At 39.2% G+C, this 19,960-nt stretch overlaps 1 protein-coding gene across 2 annotated transcripts; it reads left to right on the top strand.

Moving 5' to 3' along the window:
• Window positions 1-5,825: 5,825 nt before the first annotated feature.
• mtmr8 (myotubularin related protein 8) lies at window positions 5,826-18,389 on the top strand. 2 transcript variants are annotated; one of them, XM_021618368.3, is made up of 14 exons: window positions 5,826-6,231; window positions 6,677-6,799; window positions 8,681-8,843; window positions 8,961-9,118; window positions 9,221-9,349; window positions 10,420-10,554; window positions 10,650-10,782; window positions 10,964-11,073; window positions 11,258-11,383; window positions 11,516-11,565; window positions 11,754-11,954; window positions 12,078-12,206; window positions 12,358-12,484; window positions 12,575-18,389. In XM_021618368.3, the coding sequence occupies exons 1-14, from the start codon at window positions 6,208-6,210 to the stop codon at window positions 12,782-12,784; spliced, it is 1,818 nt and encodes a 605-aa protein (XP_021474043.2). In that variant the 5' UTR covers window positions 5,826-6,207; the 3' UTR covers window positions 12,785-18,389. The 2 variants fall into 2 exon arrangements, with proteins under 2 accessions (XP_021474043.2, XP_021474044.2); XM_021618369.3 differs by having other exon boundaries at window positions 12,578-18,245.
• The last annotated feature ends 1,571 nt before the right edge of the window (window positions 18,390-19,960 follow it).

Genomic DNA, 19,960 nt, shown 5'->3' with positions numbered 1-19,960 from the left:
TTGTTTTATTCTGTTCTTGCATCCAGAGATGCAAGAGTGGTTACATTACATTTTTGAGAGTGGTTACATTTCTCCAGCTCCATCCCTCAACTGTTTACTAAAAATACTATATTATTCACTGTAGTGTTTTTGCAGAATTCACTTTAGTATTCACTGTAGTGTTTTTAAGGGCTAAAGTCAGCAAAAACACTACAATGAATAGTGTAGTATTTACTGTAGTACTGTAATTAATGTTGTGTTTATTGCGGATTGCAGTATGCTTTGGTATTTACGGTAGTGCTCTTGGACTGTAGTATACTGTAGTGTTTTGTGGACTGTAGTGTACTGTAGTATTTATGCATAAAATACTGTAGTATTTACCATAGTGTTTTAGTTGTATTATCTTTTACATACAAGTGGAGGCTTTCTACTTGAGGAAACCTACTGGGTAAATACTAAAATATCACATTTTTATAGCCTATAGGTTGGTAGGACTGGGGTCTGAATGGATAGTTCAGAGCTTTTGCTCTTTTCTATAACCTGTAGGGAACAAAATATATGGTCTATACTTGGCATTTAGGTTTCTCACTTATGGGTGGCACAAATTGGCATACGGGGAGGGGAATGGGCAGATAAAAACAATTTAGTGTTTTTGCGGACATTACTGTAGTATTTACTACATTGTTTTTTGCAGATAATACTGTAGTATTAGTATTTTACAGTATACTACAACATTTTATAGTAAGTACTACACATGATCAAGTGATACTACAGTGTGTAGTATAGTTTCTACAGTTTACTACAGAATTCTATATTAAGTACTGTAGTATATTTTCATGTGGGATGAGCTGAAGGAAAGTGACATTGTTTTGTGTATGCTTTCTATATCATAAACACCTAACTAACCTAATCAAATGTTGTTGCTGTATTGTAATAATAGTGTTTCAGAGAGATTTCTTCTTAATAGCAGTCAAGATACAATATATTTTCTATGCCCTTCTAGGATCACTACTATGGAAATAAGAATGAATAGAATGGGCTTGGAACCTCTAACCCTGGTAATTTGACAGTGATGTAATAATTTCTATGGTACTGTAGAAAGTTAATTCAAATTATGCTAACTGATTTGGCTCATGCAATGGAATGTATTTTTTTAAATGTAATTTGAGTTGATTCAACAAATCACAGCACAGATTGATGGTTACACTTCCTGCTTTTACTTCCTGCTTTGCTCTAATGGATACACTCGCAATGACCGCCAGTCCACCCATTATGCCATCATTCACTTAAATGGGGACACCTGTTATATTCATTCTTATTTCTATGATCACTACCCTCTACAAATAGATGTATCATACAGCAGGGAAAAAATAATTCATATTCTATATGCCCCATCTGAGAAATCCATTGCAATGTTAAGGGACATTACTAGCAAGTCAGCCTCAGTAAAAACAAGCTTGAAAATTAGCATCCAAAATCCTCAACTGGCTAGTAGTGTCAGTTGAATACTAATGGTTTGCAATTTAATCTCTTTATGCTATACCAAATCTCTGCTAATAACATGATGACCAATGTTCCCTGTCATTTATTTTGGCACTGAGCAAATTTCAGGTCCGCTGAGCGCAAGCTTGAACATTGTGAGAATTCTGTGCAACTGCCAGCATGTGTTTACTGTGAACACTGAGGCTGTACCAGCTTTAAGTTACAGTTTTAACAGTGGCCATGTAGTCTACTGTGGCTATTTCATGATAATGTAGGCCTACCAGTGGCCTACCATCAAAAACAATGGAGAAAATGCATCCCATAACATTTTACCATGGAAATAGCTATTCTATCATTCAGCCTACAGTAGCAGCCAATGTGTAGTGTTCAACATAGGCCTACATTCCATGAGACTTTTTAAACAAACATGGAGGGCTTGACATTAACCTTTTTATCCACTTGTCCTTTAGACAAGGAGGTGACTGAAAATGTTATTGTATTGATGCAAGAAAACACTTTACAAAATAAAATACATTATTATTTCAATACCATTATTACATATAATCAGACATATTATGCTACCCTCTGCCTATTGGCTACTTAGCTTATTCAAGCCTGTCTCAAAATACAACACTGCCCAGTTAAGATTTTAAAAAAGCTCTTTACCTGACTTGCTTTTCAAAGACGCCTAGAAATGTACACATTTTGTGCTCTTGTAGGAAGCAATCATTCCCCTATTGCTGACTACAAATGATCTATAACTGGGATAATAAATCACTAGCAGTCACTCCCCTGTTGCTGACTACAAATTATCTATAACTGGGCTAATAACTCAATAACTAGGATATGATCAAAATGTGCACACGTGGCTACATGCAGCTCTCGCTTTGATTTCAAAACAAGCATCTACTCATGACCGCTCATGCTGTAAACACAGTTCAGTTCAACGTAAATGGCACAGATCCATATATGGCAATGGTCTATTTGCATATAGGCCTACTGCAGCTTTGATTGTTTATGCCGCACTGGTCTCTGTAGAGTATGAGCTGAGTAGTGTGTGTCAATGCAATAGAATCCTAATCCGATGCATTCTGCCTACAACAAAATCTCTTGCATAGTTTGTTTTGTTTCAGTATGTTGCATTGAAAATATTGTGTTGCTAATATATAATATTGTGTTGATTCGATCACAATTGCCACAGTAAAGGGAAACGTTGATAGTATTAACAAGAAACACTTTAGAACAAAATGCAAGCTGAGATCTACTGCTCAGATTTTTTTTAACATTACTTTAAAAAAACATAAGCCGTTGCAAAATTAACCAATTAAAAACAGTACTGTAGCTATGAGGTTTGTGCAGTAAGCCATAGGCCCAATACATTATCACAGTATATTGGCTTTGCTTAAATTGACCTGCCAATGCATTGTTGTTCGGGCCATTTTTTACAATTATATTTCAAAATTTGAGGTAGGCTATATGATCACACTGGTAATAGATCTGTTGTGTATTACTTGTGAGGCACAGCTGAGTTAGCATACATTTAAATAATTAGCTTTTTATTGTTATTAGTTTCTGCATCTCAGTGGTGTAAAGTACTTAAGTAAAAATACTTTAAAGTACTACTTATCAGGTTTCAGGTAAAACGCAAGTGCAGACTGTGTTGTAGTAACAACAGGGGCAGGCCAATGACAGGTCAAGGCAGGCAGGGGTCGATAATCCAGAGTAGTGGGGCCAAGGTAGAGGACGGCAGGCAGGCCCAGGGTCAGATCAGGCAGAGGTCGGTAATCCTGAGTAGGGGCAAAGGCACAGTACGGCAGGCAGACTTGACTCAGGGTCAGGGCAGGCAGGTGGGCTCAGAGTCAGGACAGGCAAGGGTCAAAACCAAGAGGCCGCAAAAAAAGAGAGACAGTGGATAAGCAGGCGCTGAAACAAACCCATGGTTGACTTGAATAAACCAGATGAACTGGCAACAGACAAACAGTGACCACAGGTATAAGTACCCAGGGGATAATGGGGAAGATGGGCGACACCTGGAGGGGGGTGGAGACAAGCACAAGGACAGGTGAAACAGATCAGGGCGTGACATACTTAAGTAGTTTTTTGTCGCTAATAATAAGAACAGCTCAAGCCTACAGATACACTCTCCTACTCAATCAGTACTACTGCACTGCTTGTTGTAGCACTGAGTGGAAATAGGAGGAATGCATTTTATGTTTTATAAAAGTGTTGAATACATGCACATTTTATGGCTTATAAAAGTGTTGAATACAAAGTGTTGACAGTGCTGAGTAAGAATTTAAACATGAACTCACTCATAAAAACAGCAACTATTTGCTGTTTTCGTTGACAGTCTCTCTAGTCATGGTTTTAAACGTTTTGAAATATCACAGTATCAATTTTGCTGTAGCTTTCTCTTACGCCTGCTACATTACTGCAGACACGGTAATCTGAGCAATTCGATTGGCCAGCGGTAGACCTGTAGTGCACTTGATTTGCTCTCTGGGCCCGCCGGGAAGGCAGAGTTTATACCTTCGAACACACGAAATGGTTCAAAATGACAACAGTTTGCCTTCCTGGCACACAGGGCAGTTGAATCAGGTGCATCTACCCTCAACAGCCCAAACGAATAAACCAAATAGGAACACAAGGCTTCATCGTTGGGTTTTTTACAGAAATGTTTGGCGATCAACTAGCAATGCATTGGAGAACAACCGGCTGGTGACCACTGCTCTAGAAATTTGAGTGAAGTTCAATCTCGTGTTTCTCTCTGTGGGCTGATATTTCTTTGCGGCAGTCCCAGTCATCGACTGGCACCAGATTGCTATAATATATGATGTGGTTAGCTGATACAGTAGCCTATCTAAAATATTATATCCAGGCACTGTAAAATCTGGCATGCATCAGCAACGCCTGGGCAGAGGAACACGCCCATTATAAATATCCATCTTGACATTCCAGAGCAATAGTAATCGTGTCTTTTTTTAGGGACTAATGGCGGCTAACTCCGCCATGGCTCGTTGGCCAAAACTGATGGGAAAATTAATGGGCTTTTTGTACTGTTTTGGATAAACGCCGAAAATAAGGTCGGTGGTAAACACAGGTTTAGGAGATATTATACATTTTGTTCTATGAGAGTATCTTAATCTGCAACATCACTTTTTGTGAATGTTTAAGCATTTAATCAAAACAAGCACACAAAGGCTTAATAATTCATGAAAGTAAATTTAAGTGACTGATATTATCTCATAGAACAAAATGTATAAGATCTCCTAAACCTGTGTTAACCTCGGACCATATTTTCAGTGTAAATCCCCATTCACTTCCCCCTTAGGAATGGCCAACTAACCATTGTATATATATAAAATGAAAATGGTGGATCAATTTACTTCTACCAGATGCCTTTTCATTAAGTTTTTGCGCTGAAGACCATTGCTCTATGTTTTTGCTCCTTGAAAACCATTCAAAAAGTCTACAAAACTACAGGCTACTTGATCCATCACTTGCAAAACATATTTTGCATCGTTTATTTGCTTGCAGAAAACAAGGAGTTCTCATAGACCACCAGGGTAAAAAAAAAAAAAAAAACATTTACATGTTGCTTGTGAGTGAATTTCACAATACTTTTAGATTTTAAGATTTGTATGAATGTCCTACTTAATATACTGTTTGTGTCATCATCGCCAATCAACTGTGTTTTACATTTTATTTTATTTTAAATAAACAAGTATAATGGCTCTTTGGCTAGCTTTGCTTCCAGCCTATGTCAATGAGCGTTAGCATTCAAACTACAACTGCTGCATCCAAAATAGGTATTTTGCAAAGATCACAACCAAATATAATCTGAGCAATTTTTCAAGCGATAATCAAAATAACATTGCAAGCGTATTACAACCCCAAAACGTTTTTGTTGTTTATAAATAATAACTACGTAAATATAGGCTATACATAACGGGTACAGATGGCGATGGCTTTCTTTCTGCATCCTAAAGTCCCGTGCTTCTGTGCGTGACGTAGTATGTGTCATGTACTGAAAATGGGCTTATACAGTGAGTGATATTCTTTGAAAGCATTCATAACCTTTTCTAAACATAATTAATATATATTTTTAAACAACATCGAGATTACAAGAAAAGCATAAACAAGAGTAGTATGTTCTTATGATTTAATCAAGGGTTGTATTTCATATAATTGAAAGTACCAATTTTGCAGCTGTTCAATAATATCTCACATCAGCACAACTTTGGTATTTTACCCTTGCTAAAATCAGAGCAAACTGACAAAAATGGAACAGTGATGAGGGTGTGTTTGAAAAAGCCAATAAGCTGTCTCAGCAAATGCATGTAATTGATGTCCAGACATGTTGTACACATACACATGCTGTACAAAGGCACACTACTAAGTAATGCATGGTAGGCATTTCTTTCCTGTGCAAATGGTCCTACTGTAGCACAAATGACACATGGCTACATGAATTTGAAAACTGCTACACTGTCAAATTTGACTAACTTTGTAACATTTCGCTTGAAACATGAAACTGCTAAAAGTTCAAAATATAGAGGAAGTTCCTTACAAATTAGGCGACCTTGAACGCACCATTTTATTGCTAGGCTGGCTTGCGCTAGGTAGGAAGGCAGAATTACAGAATGTGCAAAGTTTCTTCGGGAAATAGCAACCAAAAATTTAAAAAAAGTCGTTTTTAAAAAATGAATCTTGTTTAGACCAGCACCCATTTCTTGGCATTGGACGATGGAGCACATTTTAACGCCAAAGGTAGGTGGCCACTAGCTAACTAGCTAACGTTAGCCAGTGATGCTAACTGGCAATAACTAACTTTAGTTAGCTAGCAACTACGCTAACATTACCTGACTTCGTTATCTAGCCTGTTACGTTTCATAGGATATTTTTAAAACGGAATAATCTGCCAGCTATCTGATTTAGCTACATAACACTGTTAAATTAGTAATGTAGTTGTCATGAGACTGACCGTCACAACCAGCAACAGCAAATACGCTAGCTAGCTAACTAAAGTTACATTCCTGCATGTCAGCACACCTGTGTTGGAACTTCTAGGTCTCCAGGATTTCCTGGTGTTGGTTTTAGTAAGAGTGCTTGGAAATTATTTCTCAGCCATTCATTCACCTGTTGATATTTGTTATTCAGAGAATGGCATGTGGTGACTCAATCTGTCCTAATGTCGTTTTTATTTGAAATACAGGTGGAAGAAGTGAAATTGTTGGATCGATACACTGCAAAGAAGCCAGCCATTGGCACTCTCTATCTAACAGCAACCCATCTAATCTTTGTGGAGACCTCCTGTCACATTCGCAAGGAAACCTGGGTATGACACTTGCTCAGAGAGCATGGCAAGGGTTGAGCGCCAAAGGGGTGTATGTAATTGCCTGGTATGAAAGCAACCCATGGCCCTTTCCCATACTATGTACACCTTCACTGTTCACATAAATGAAGGCACTGGATAGGATGTAGACTAAGTTGGTGTGTAAGCAACTACAGTGGGGCAAAAAAGTATTTAGTCAGCCACCAATTGTGCAAGTTCTCCCACTTAAAAAGATGAGGCCTGTAATTTTCATCATAGGTACACTTCAACTATGACAGACAAAATGAGAAGAAAAAAAATCACATTGTAGGATTTGTTATGAATTTATTTGCAAATTATGGTGGAAAATAAATATTTGGTCAATAACAAAAGTTTCTCAATACTTTGTTATATACCCTTTGTTGGCAACGACAGGTCAAACGTTTTCTGTAAGTCTTCACAAGGTTTTCACACACTGTTGCTGGTATTTTGGCCCATTCCTGCATGCATATCTCCTTTAGAGCAGTGATGTTTTGGGGCTGTTGCTGGGCAACACAGACTTTCAACTCCCTCCAAAGATTTTCTATGGGGTTGAGAACTGGAGACTAGCTAGGCCACGCCAGGACCTTGAAATGCTTCTTACGAAGCCACTTCTTCGTTGCCCGGGCGGTGTGTTTGGGATCATTGTCATGCTGAAAGACTAAGCCATGTTTCATCTTCAATGCCCTTGCTGATGGAAGGAGGTTTTCACTCAAAATCTCACGATACATGGCCCCATTCATTCTTTCCTTTACACGGATCAGTCGTCCTGGTCCCTTTGATAAAAAACAGCCCCAAAGCATGATGTTTCCACCCCCATGCTTCACAGTATGTATTGTGTTCTTTGGATGCATCTCAGCATTCTGTGTCCTCCAAACACGACGAGTTGAGTTTTTACCAAAAAGTTCTATTTTGGTTTCATCTGACCATATGACATTCTCCCAATCTTCTTCTGGATCATCCAAATGCTCTCTAGCAAACTTCAGACGGGCCTGGACATGTACTGGCTTAAGCAGGGGGACACGTCTGGCACCGCAGGATTTGAGTCCCTGGCGGCGTAGTGTTTTACTGATGGTAGGCTTTGTTACTTTGGTCCCAGCTCTCTGCAGGTCATTCACTAGGTCCCCCCGTGTGGTTCTGAGATTTTTGCTCACCGTTCTTGTGATCATTTTGACCCCACGGGTTGAGACCTTGCGTGGAGCCCCAGATCAAGGGAGATTATCAGTGGTCTTGTATGTCTTCCATTTCCTAATAATTGCTCCCACAGTTGATTTCTTCAAACCAAGCTGCTTACCTATTGCATATTCAGTCTTCCCAGCCTGGTGCAGGTCTACAATTTTGTTTCTGGTGTCCTTTGACAGCTCTTTGGTCTTGGCCATAGTGGAGTTTGGAGTGTGACTGTTTGAGATTGTGGACAGGTGTCTTTTTATACTGATAACAAGTTCAAACAGGTGCCATTAATACAGGTAACTAGTGGAGGACAGAGGACTGTGAGAGCCAGAAATCTTGTTTGTTTGAAGGTGATCAAATACTTATTTTCCACCAAATATTTTCAAATGATTTCATCCAAAATCCTACAATGTGATTTTCTGGATTTTTTTTCTTTTCTCATTTTGTCTGTCATAGTTAAAGTGTACCTATGATGAAAATTACAGGCCTCTCATCTTTTTAAGTGGGAGAACTTGCACAATTGGTGGCTGACTAAATACTTTTTTGCCCCACTGTATATGCCCCTTGGTAGCAGGGGTGGTGCCACAAATATTAGGCCTACACCTATCTGGGTTTCTGCCAATATTGAAGTGGTAGGGAACTTAAAAGCCAGGACTCAAGATTAATAGTTTTTGGTTTCACTCTCATCTTCACCAGATGTTACACCATCTCATAGCCACAGTAGAGAAACTCCCTCTTACAGCCATGGGATGCCCACTTCACATTTCCTGCAAGAATTTCCATGTGGCTCACTTTGTGATTTCCAGTGAGAGGGACTGCCAAAATGTTCATCAGTCCCTGGTCAGACTCTCCCAACCAGGTACTTACAGTAGCATTCCAGATCAACCCTCCTCCCTTTCGGGGAAAAACAAAATTATGATCCACTGTGAATATTTATACAATTCGTCCATACAGTAACATTGGAATTTTTTTATAGGGAAAGTGGAAGAGTTGTATGCTTTTCTTTACAACCCAAAACAAGATGAAGATGAGAGAAGAAATGGTTGGGGCTTTATTGACTCAGCCATGGATTTCAAAAGAATGGGATTGCCCAATGAGTTTTGGGAAATGACAGACCTCAACAAGAACTATGAGGTAAGTTAAGCAATCATATGCCTTTCAGACTCTTTATTGGATTTGCTTTTTTTGTCAAACTAATGCATGCACACATTGTTCTGTTCCCTCTGGATTGCTTAGCTTTGCAGCACATATCACTCAGAACTGGGCATTCCTAAAACCGCAAGCAAGGGCACAGTCTTTGGGAGTGCCAAATTCAGGAGCAGGGGGCGCATTCCTACTCTCTCCTACTACCACAAGGAAAGTAATGTAAGTTCAGACTATCCCTTATTTAATGCAAGGTTCAGTCTCATCTCTGCGCATGCTATACATACTGTATCTGTTAACCCTCCTGTTGTGTTCGTTTAATGTTAATTAATTCTGTGTTCCCTGTCCAAAATTACCATCCCATTATAGCTGATTTATAAATCCATAATAATACATATATTATCACCTAATGTTGTTTAATCTTTTTATCAACTTAAGTTCTTGTGAACATTACACGTTTTGAACTTCAATTTGCTATTTATTGCCTGTAGGCCTCATTGACCTGAGCTCATACAACTCGTTTTTGAGTTAAAAAAAAAGAAAGCATAATGTATGGATTATTTTGACTACAAATACTCAGATGAAACATATTGTGCACTGGTGAGGACTCTCCTCACCAGTGTCATGATAAAAGATATGGTCAAGAGCCTCACATACAGTATATCTTTTGGTCATTGTGCTGCCACAGAAAGAATCGTGAGCAAGGTCTCAAAAAAGCTTTATGCACCAGAGCTGCGAGAAAAGTTGTATATATTATTGAGACAATGTTGCAATTGTTTGTGAGAATGCCAACAGGTGTGGTTCTCGTTTGGGGGAAGATTATATTGGGGAAAGGTTCCCATGGGGGTTGCCATGGAAGCCAAAAAGGGGAGTGAGGTGTGTGTGTATGTGTGTACTCAAACACACATGCATGTGGGGGTCTGGGAGAGGAAGTGTGTCCATCTGATGAATGGGCATGTGCCTGAACTCAATTTTATACATTAATTGTAGTCTCACCCATTCATTTCTAAAGACTGGTCATTTTTGATCGGGAATACCACAGGTGTACAAAAGTTAAATAAAACACACAAAATGTAATGAAAATTATCAAAATGTATTTTGTGTGTTCAGATGCCCTGTGTGGACAAAGTCATGGCACCTTATGACAATCAGATTAAATTAACTACATTTTTCAGAGAGAACTTGTAAATCGGTCCAATTCAACCGGAACACAGCAGGAGGGTTAATGATTACAATGGCATTCCAAATGTACTTTATGGTGAAGCTGTTTTGGTTTCCCCCTCATCTACCAGGCTGCCATTTGCCGCTGTAGCCAGCCCCTGTCCGGGTTAAGTGCTCGATGTGTAGAAGATGAGGAGATGCTACAGGCAATCAGCCGGGCTAATCCCAAAAGCACCTTCATGTATGTGGTGGATACCAGGCCTAAGGTAATAAACACGCTTTCAGATAATTGTATTGCTAATTTCCCCTGTATGTTTCAATTGCCCCATCCTAATCCAAACCATCCTGCTTTTTTTCCCAGTTGAATGCCATGGCCAATAGAGCAGCAGGAAAGGGATACGAGAATGAGGACAACTACTCAAACATCTGCTTTCAGTTTGTGGGCATTGAGAATATCCATGTCATGAGGAACAGTCTGCAGAAGCTTCTGGAAGGTTACTGTCATTGCTCTCACATTAAAACGAGGAACCATAATCATTGGATGTAATGGGTTATACTTATTAATCATTTACTAAAGTGAAAAGTCATTTTGCAGCATGGACTAAAGACCAGGCAAAGTTCATGCTCAACAAAGTCAAGTTTATAAGGTGCTTAGTTGTCATCTTCTGTTTTCAGTGTGTGCTATGAAGTCTCCAACAATGAGTGACTACTTGACGGGACTGGAGAATTCTGGTTGGCTGCGTCACATCAAGGCTGTGATGGATGCTGGAGTATTTCTGGCTAAGGTAATAGACATCCTGCCATGTAGCGATCTTCTTAGTTCAATATAAACATAGCAACACATTCTTATTTATTACCTATAACCTTAGAAATGTATGAAAACAAATATATTTTTTTGCTTTGTATCTATCTAGTTTTTTAAACTAGCGTGTATGATGTGGTTCTGAGCTATCCTTTGTCTCTGCTAAGGCTGTGGCTGAGGATAAGGCTAGTGTGCTTGTACACTGCTCAGATGGCTGGGATCGCACAGCTCAGGTGTGTTCTTTGGCAAGCATCCTCTTGGACCCCTTCTATCGTACCATCAAGGGACTCATGGTGAGAACAGAGTGGTTTGCTTACATTATCTTGACACTGAGTATTTGTGTGCTGGACAACACAGTTATTGTCTACAAAATATAATGATTTTAACACTATTTAAACTCCCGTTCTGTTTATTTCTTATTTTAGGTTTTGATAGAAAAAGAATGGATATCTATGGGGCATAAATTCACACAAAGGTATTAACATCTAATATATTTGGAACAGGGCTAATCATCTAACCATGTTGGTGTCTGCTAAATTACACAACTTTGAGACGAAAACAACTGAACTATCAGACAAGCTAAAACCCAGATAAGTCTTAACATGAGATTTTCATGGTGTACATAGGACATAAGAAGATAACAGATATAATATTGAGTTGCAGGTGTGGGCATGTGGATGGGGATCCCAAGGAGGTGTCCCCTGTATTCACCCAGTTCATTGAATGTCTTTGGAATCTCATGGAGCAGTACCCTTGTGGCTTTGAGTACAACGAGAAGTACCTTTTGGAAATCCACAACCATGTTTACTCCTGCCAGTTTGGAAATTTCATTGGCAACTGCCAAAGAGAGCGAGAGGAGATGCGGTGAGGAGTCCCTGAAATAAACTGCAGTGCCTATGCAGACATCTGATTTCCTTTTCTGTAGTAGTCATTTCCGATTTGGAGGTTTTAATCTGTTCGTGAACAATTTATCCTTTCAATCTTCAGACTTTATGAGAGGACCTTCTCAGTTTGGCCATTTCTCTGGGAGAACCGCCATCAGTACAGAAATCCTCTGCACAAATGCTCATTAGGGAGGGAGGTTCTGAGGCCAAGCACATTGCCGTTGAATTTCAAGTAAGTTCTCATTGGTTTCCTGAGTTTTCCACAATGAGCAAATAAATATATTGTCAATGTACATGAGCAATATCTGTACAGAGTATTTTTTTCAAACATTTGAATTTGTGTTTAATTTGATAGAATACCAATTGCATTATTTATTTGACAGGTTTTGGTGTGGCATGTATAATCATTTTGACAAGGGCATGCAGCCAAAGCAGTCCATTCTGGATCACCTGTTAACCATAACACAGAAAAAGGCAGAGGGTGAGAAGAAAATGACAGATCTCCAGATAGTAAGTGGATATAGATTTTTCTAATGGCACATGTAAAAGCTTTCTTGGGTGGCTTGAATACATTTATCCAATATTTTCATTCCTCTGTAGCAGTTGGCAGTCATGGATGGGGTTCTGGCAGATCAGGGCAGTCCAACAGGCACGCCACCTGAACAAACCTCTTTGTCTCCTGTATCGGTTAGCCACACAGCCGAAAATGCTAAACCACTCATGAATGGCGCTGCAGTGGAGGAGGCTGAAATAGAGTTGGTACCTACTGCAGGGAGCGAGAAGATGGAACCAGTAGCTATAGAAAATTGAGTTACTGCCACAAAGGGCACAGTTGTTTCCATGGAGATCAAAGATGTCAGAGGAGGGACAAAGTTCCTCTGAAATAACCACTGAAGCAGTTAAGCTTGTGGCCTGATTATCCAATCTGTTAGTTGACTGAGCAAATTACAGCCTTATTGATGAAACTAATTCTGATCCAATTCTTTAGCAGCCATAGAAGTTGAACATTTATTTAACAATTTATTTTACAACCTTTTTGGGGGGATAAATACAGTGTCTTTGGAAAGTATTCAGACCGCTTGACTTATTCCACAGTTTGTTACGTTACAGCCTTATTAACAGTTTTTACATATGTATTACTATGTTACGTATGTTTACTCAGTACTTTGAAATCGCTGCCAAAGGTGCTTCAACAGCTACACGCTTGGTACACCTGTATTTGGGGAGTTTCTCCCATTATTCTCTGCAGATCCTCTCAAGCTCTGTCAGGTTGGATGGGGAGCGTCGCTGCACAACTATTTTCAGGTCTCTCTAGGGATGTTCAATCAGGTTCAAGTCCGGGCTCTAGTAGGGCCACTCAAGGACATTCAGAGACTTGTCCCGAAGCCACTCCTGCATTGTCTTGGCTGTATGCTTGCTTTCATCAGACCAGAGTATCTTGTTTCTCATGTTCTGAGATTCCTTTAGGTGCCTTTTGGCAAACTCCAAGCGGCCTGTCATGTGCCTTTTACTGAGGAGTGGCTTCCGTCTGGCCACTCTACTGTAAAGGCCTGATTAGTTTGGCCGGGCGGCCCGCTCTAGGAAGATTCTTGGTTGTTCCAAACTTCTTCCGTTTAAGAATGATGGAGGCCCTTCAATGCAGCAGATTTGTATTTTGTACCTTACCCCAGATCTGTGCCTCGACACAATTCTGTCTCGGAGGTCTGCGGACAAATCTTTCAACCGCATGGCTTGGTCTTTGCTCTGAAATGCCCCGTCAACTATGGGACCTTTTTATATAGACAGGTGTGTTCCTTTGCAAATAATTTTCAGTCAATTGAATTTACCACAGGTGGTCTCCAAGTTGTAGAAACATCTCAAGGATGATCAATGAAAACAGGATGCACCTGAGCTCAATTTCGAGTCTCATAGCTGAATACTTATGTAAATAAGGTATTAATCTTTTTTATACATTTGCAAAAATGTATAGAATCCAGTTTTTTTCGCTTTGTCATATTGTGTGTAGATTAGGGGGAATAAAAAATAAATAAAAAATAAATCTATTTTAGAATAAGACTAATGTAACAAAATGTGGAGAAAGTCAAGGGGTCTGAATACTTTTGGAATGCCAAATATTATGTAAGTACCAGTCAAAAGTTTGGACACACCTACTCATTCAAGGGTTTTTCTTATTTTTTTTCTACTTTGTAGAATAATAGTGAAGACAAACTAATAACACATATGGAATCAGGTAGTAACCAATAGTGTTAAATGAATCAAAGTATATTTTTATATGGGTGGGCAGGTAGCCTAGTGGTTAGAGCGTTGGACTAGTAACCGAAAGGTTGCAAAATCGAATCCCCGAGCTGACAAAGTACAAATCTGTCGTTCTGCCCCTGAACAAGGCAGTTAATCCTCTGTTCCTGGGACGTCATTGAAAATAAGAATTTGTTCTTAACTGACTTGCCAAGTTAAATAAAGGTAAAATAAATATTTGACATTTTTCAAAGTAGCTACCCTTTGCCTTGACAGCTTTGCAATGTCTTGGCATTCTCTCAACCAGCTTCATGAGGTAGTCACTTGGAATGCATTTCAATTAACAGGTGTGCCTTGTTAAAAGTTATTTTGTGGAATTTATTTCCTTAATGCGTTTGAGCCGATCAGTTGTGTTCTGAAAGGGTAGCGTTGGTATACAGACGATAGCCCTATTTGCTAAAATACCAAGTCCATATTATGCCAAGAACAGCTCAAACAAGCAAACAGAAATTAGTCCATCATTTTAAGGCATGAAGGTCAGTCAATGCAGTTTCTTCAAGTGCAGTTGCAAAAACCAAGTGCTATGATGTAACTGGCTCTCATGAGTAGGACCGCCACAGGAAAGGAAGACCCAGAGTTACCTTCATTAGATTTAACTGCACCTCAGATTGCAGCCCAAATAAATGCTTCACAGAGTTCACTTAACAGACACATCTCAACATCAACTGTTCAGAGGAGACTGCTTGAATCAAGCCTTCATGGTCAAATTGCTGCAAAGAAACCACTACTAAAGGACACCAATAATAAGAAGAGACTTGCTTGGGCCAAGAAACACGAGCAATGGATATTAGACCGGTGGAAATCTGTCCTTTGTTCTGATGAGTCCAAATTTGAGATTTTTGGTTCCAACCGCCGTGTCTTTGTGAGACGCAGAGTTGGTGAACGGATGATCTCCGCATGTGTGGTTCCCACCGTGAAGCATGGAGGAGGAGAAGTGGGGGTGCTTTGCTGGTGACACTGTGAATTATTTTGAATTCAAGGCACATCACAGCATTCTGCAGCGATACACCATCCCATCTTGTTTGCCCTTAGTCCCACTATCATTTGTTTTTCAACAGGACAATTACCCAACACACCTCCAGGTTGTGTAAGGGCTATTTGACAAAGAAGCAGAGTGATGGAGTGCTGAATCAGATGACCTGGCCTCCACAATCACCTGATCTTAACCTAAATTGAGATGTTTTGTGATGAGTTGGACCGCAGAGTAAAGGAATAGCAGCCAACAATACTCAGCATATGTGGGAACTCCTTCAAGACTGTTGGAAAAGCATTCCAGGTGAAGCTGGTTGAGAGAATGCCAAGAGTGTGCAAAGCTTTCATCAAGGCAAAGGGATCTCAAATAAAATATATTTTGATTTGTTTAACACTTTTAGGTTACTACATGATTCCTACATGTGTTATTTCATAGTTTTGATGTCTTCACCATTGTTCTACAATGTAGAATATAGTAAAAATAAAGAAAAACCTTTGAATGACTAGGTGTCCTCCTTGCATGCACACACTTTTTCAGTTCTGCCCACAAATGTTCAATATGATTGAGGTCAGGGCTTTTTGATGGCCACTCCAATACCTTGACTTTGTCCTTAAGCCATTTTGCCACAACTTTGAAAATATGTTAGGGGTCATTGTCCATTTGGAAGACCCATTTGCGACCAAGCTTTAACTGATGTCTTGAGATGTTGCTTCAATATATCTCCATCATTTTCCTGCCTCATGATGCCATCTATTTTGTGAAGTGCACCAGTCCCTCCTGCAGCAAAGCACTCCCACAACATGATGCTGCGACTCCCGTGCTTCACGGTTTGGATGGTGTTCTTCGGTTTGCAAGCCTATCCCTTTTTCCTCCAAACATAATGATGATCTTTATGGCCAAACAGTTCTATTTTTGTTTCATCGGACCAGAGGACATTTCTCCAAAAAGTACGATCTTTGCTCCCATGTGCAGTTGCAATCCGTAGTTTGGCTTTTTTATGGCGGTTTTGGAGCAATGGCTTCTTCCTTGCTGAGCGCCCCTTCAGGTTATGTCGATATAGGACTCGTTTTACTATGGATATAGATACTTTTGTACCTGTTTCCTCCAGCATCTTCACAAGGTCCTTTGCTGTTGTTCTGTGATTGATTTGCACTTTTCACACTAAAGTACATTCATCTCTAGGAGACAGAACGCGTCTTCTTCCTTCCTTTTTCTGAGGTCTTGGTTGATTTCTTTTGATTCTCCCATGATGTCAAGCAAAGAGGCACTGAGTTTGAAGGTAGGCCTTGAAATACATCCACAGGTACACCTCCAATTGACTCAAATTAGATCAATTAGCCTATCAGAAGCTTCTAAAGCCATGACATCATTTGTTTGAAGTTTCCAAGCTATTTAAAGGCACAGTCAACTTAGTGCATGTAAACTTCTGACCCACTGGAATTGTGATACAGTGAATTATAAGTGAAATTATCAGTCTGTAAACAATTGTTGGAAAAATTACTTGTGTCGTGCACAAAGTAGATGTCCTAACTGACTTGCCAAAACTATAGTTTGTTAGCAAGAAATTTGTGGAGTGGTTAAAAACTAGTTTTAATGACTCCAACCTAAGTGAATGTAAACTTCCGACTTCAACTGTATTTAGTATCCCATAGAAACCCACTCTATGGCATAATAAATGTTGAGGCTCTGTATGAATCAAGGATACTGAAATACTCCCCAACAAAGGGAATATGCTGTAAAAGTATAGACCTAAGTTTGGTTTAATTTTGCGATGTAATGATTGTTAAAGGTGCAATATGCTAAAATTCAAATAGTTGTACCTTATATCAGTTTCACAAAACAAGCAGTCATTGTGTAGAGAATCATTTCACTATCTATCCCGCTAGAAAAATATGTTTTCCATAACCAATTATATTGTATTTTCAGCTGTTTGAATCTAGTGTACCAAAACTAAAGAGAAAGACTCAAACAAAACTTAAGAACGGGAAGCATAGAAGTAGTGCACATAGAACAGATATACCACTTCTTAGACTTGCTTTTAATGAGAATGACAGATCTGTAACTCACTTTTCTATGTGACTTTGGTTGGGTCGCACAAAAAGTTACATATTGCAGTTTTAAATGAGAGAGATTCACTGAAAATAGTTGTTTTTATGCATTTTATAATGCCCTTTTATTGTACTGCAAACATGCTGAATATGCTCTACATGTGTCTTTGTTATTTGCAACAACATTTTAATGAATTGATATATGCCTTTTCTTGTCACTTTCTTGAAATGCCATTTTGTAGAAAAGGACCAAATAAATGCAAAACTGTTTATGTAGAAAGAATAGCACAGCCTGAACAAATTGCAATGCAAGGATCTTTTTCAAACATGTCAGAGTACAAAAGAGGCTGTACCAGAGATGAGACATGTGTGAATTTAAAAGCAATGATCAAATGTGTTCTTTATATTTTTTAGCAGGTTTTTCTAGAATATTGAGGCCAGTAATATAAAGTGTTCTTTCTCATCTGTGATTTCAAGGTTGTGATAATGCATAGTTTGTGATCAACTGTAACAAATTATTTCCAACAAAATTATTGCACTTTTATTTGTTTGAGTTGCCAAACCACATTTTTAAGGCAATATAGTTTATCTGAATGGACTGTGTGTCATTGTAGCATGGAGCAAATTACATTATGTTTACATTCTCCATAATCAAGTGCAACCTGTGAGATGCAGCAAGAAAAAAATACACCAGCCAGAGGGCCATTTTCATTATTTCAGGGGCTTCGAATGTGAGAAGTTCATTCTAGTGTATAAAGGGAATTTGTAAGCAGTTAATTTGATGTAATGGAAATGTGTAGGATGTTAAATGTAAAGGGAATTTAATATACTGCAATGTCACTGTGTAGGAAGAGCAATCAATTTTCAATCAAAAGTTGAGCAATGAACACAACGCTGATGGGAACAATTTTTGTACAATATAAGTTTCTGAATATTCTTAAATGTATACCCAAAATGTGTGTGTGTGTGGTGGTATTTGTTTTGAGCTAGAGAATCATGTGTTGGACTCCTAATTGAATCCCTTTGCTTAATGATGGGCATTTTGTCTTTTCCGTTGACCCTTTTGGAAATAATCAGAATATAGTGACTTGCAAAAGTATTCATTCCCCTTGGTGTTTTTCCTATTTTGTTGCATTTACAACCTGTGATTTTTATTTGGATTTCATGTAATGGTGTTACACAAATTAGTCCAAATTGGTGAAATGAAATGGAAAAAATAACTTGTTTCAAAAAAGTCAAAAAAAATGAAAAAGTGGTGTGTGCATATGTATTCACCCCCTTTGCTATGAAGCCCCTTAATAAGATTTGGTGCAACCAATTACTGTCAGAAGTCACATCATTTGTTAAAGTCCACCTGTGTGCAATCTAAGTGTCACATGGTCTGTCACGTGATCTCAGTATATATATATATATATACACCTGTTCTGAAAGGCCCCAGAGTCTGCAACACCTCTAAGCAAAGGGCACCACCAAGCAAGCGGCACCATGAAGACCAAGGAGCTCGCCAAACAGGTCAGGGACAAAGTTGTGGAGAAGTACAGATCAGGGTTGGCTTATAAAATAAAATTACCCGAAATGTTGAACATCCCATGGAGCACCATTAAATCCATTATTAAAAAATGGAAAGAATATGGCACCACAACAAACCTGCAGCACAAAGGGCAGCCCACCAAAATTCACGGACCAGGCAAGGAGGGCATTAATCAGAGAGTCAACAAAGAGACCAAACATACCCCAATCTTCGCTGTGGAGCTTTGCAGCTCTTTCAGGGTTATCTGTTCATAGGACCACTTTAAGCCATACACTCCACAGAGTTGGGCTTCATGGAAAAGTGCCCAGAAAAAAAGCCATTGCTTAAAGAAAAAATAAGCAAACACATTTGGTGTTCTCCAAAAGGCACGTGAGAAACTTCCCACACATATGGAAGAAGGCACACTGATCAGATGAGACTATAATTGGCCATCAGGAACCACCTTTCATTAACCCAAGAATACCATCCCCACAGTGAAGCATGGTGGTGGCAGCATGCTGTGGGGATGTTTTTCATTGGCAGGGACTGGGAAACTAGTCAGAATTGAAGGAATGATGGATGGTGCTAAATACAGGGAAATTCTTGAGGGAAAACTTGTTTGTCTTCCAGAGATTTGCGACTGGGACGGAGGTTCTCCTTCCAGCAGGACAATGACCCTAAGCATACTGCTAAAGCAACACTCGAGTGGTTTGAAATGTCTTGGAATGGCCTAGTCAAAGCCCAGACCTCAATCCAATTGAGAATCTGTGGTATGACTTAAAGATTGCTGTACACTAGCGGAACCCATCCAACTTGAAGGAGCTGGAGCCGCAAAAATCCCAGTGGCTAGATGTACCAAGCTTATAGAGACATACCCCAAGGGACTTGCAGCTGTAATTGCTGCAAAAGGTGGCTCTACAAAGTATTGACTTTGGGAGGGTGAGTAGTTATGCATGCTCAAGTTTTCTGTCTTTTTTTTGTCTTGTTTGTTTCACAATTAAAAATATTTTGAATCTTCAGAGTGTTAGGCATGTTGTGTAAATCAAATGATACAAACCCCCCCAAAATCCATTTTAATTCCAGGTTGTAAGGCAACAAAATAGGATAAATGCCAAGGCGGGTGAATACTTTCGCAAGCCACTGTAAATGTTTGATTCCTA

This window comes from Oncorhynchus mykiss, chromosome 10 (genome assembly GCF_057628025.1).
Source record: "Oncorhynchus mykiss isolate SJ-2025 chromosome 10, ASM5762802v1, whole genome shotgun sequence".
Taxonomy (NCBI): Eukaryota; Metazoa; Chordata; class Actinopteri; order Salmoniformes; family Salmonidae; genus Oncorhynchus; species Oncorhynchus mykiss.
The sequence above is the reverse complement of the archived record's forward strand: the minus strand, read 5'-3'. Positions and strand labels throughout refer to the sequence as shown.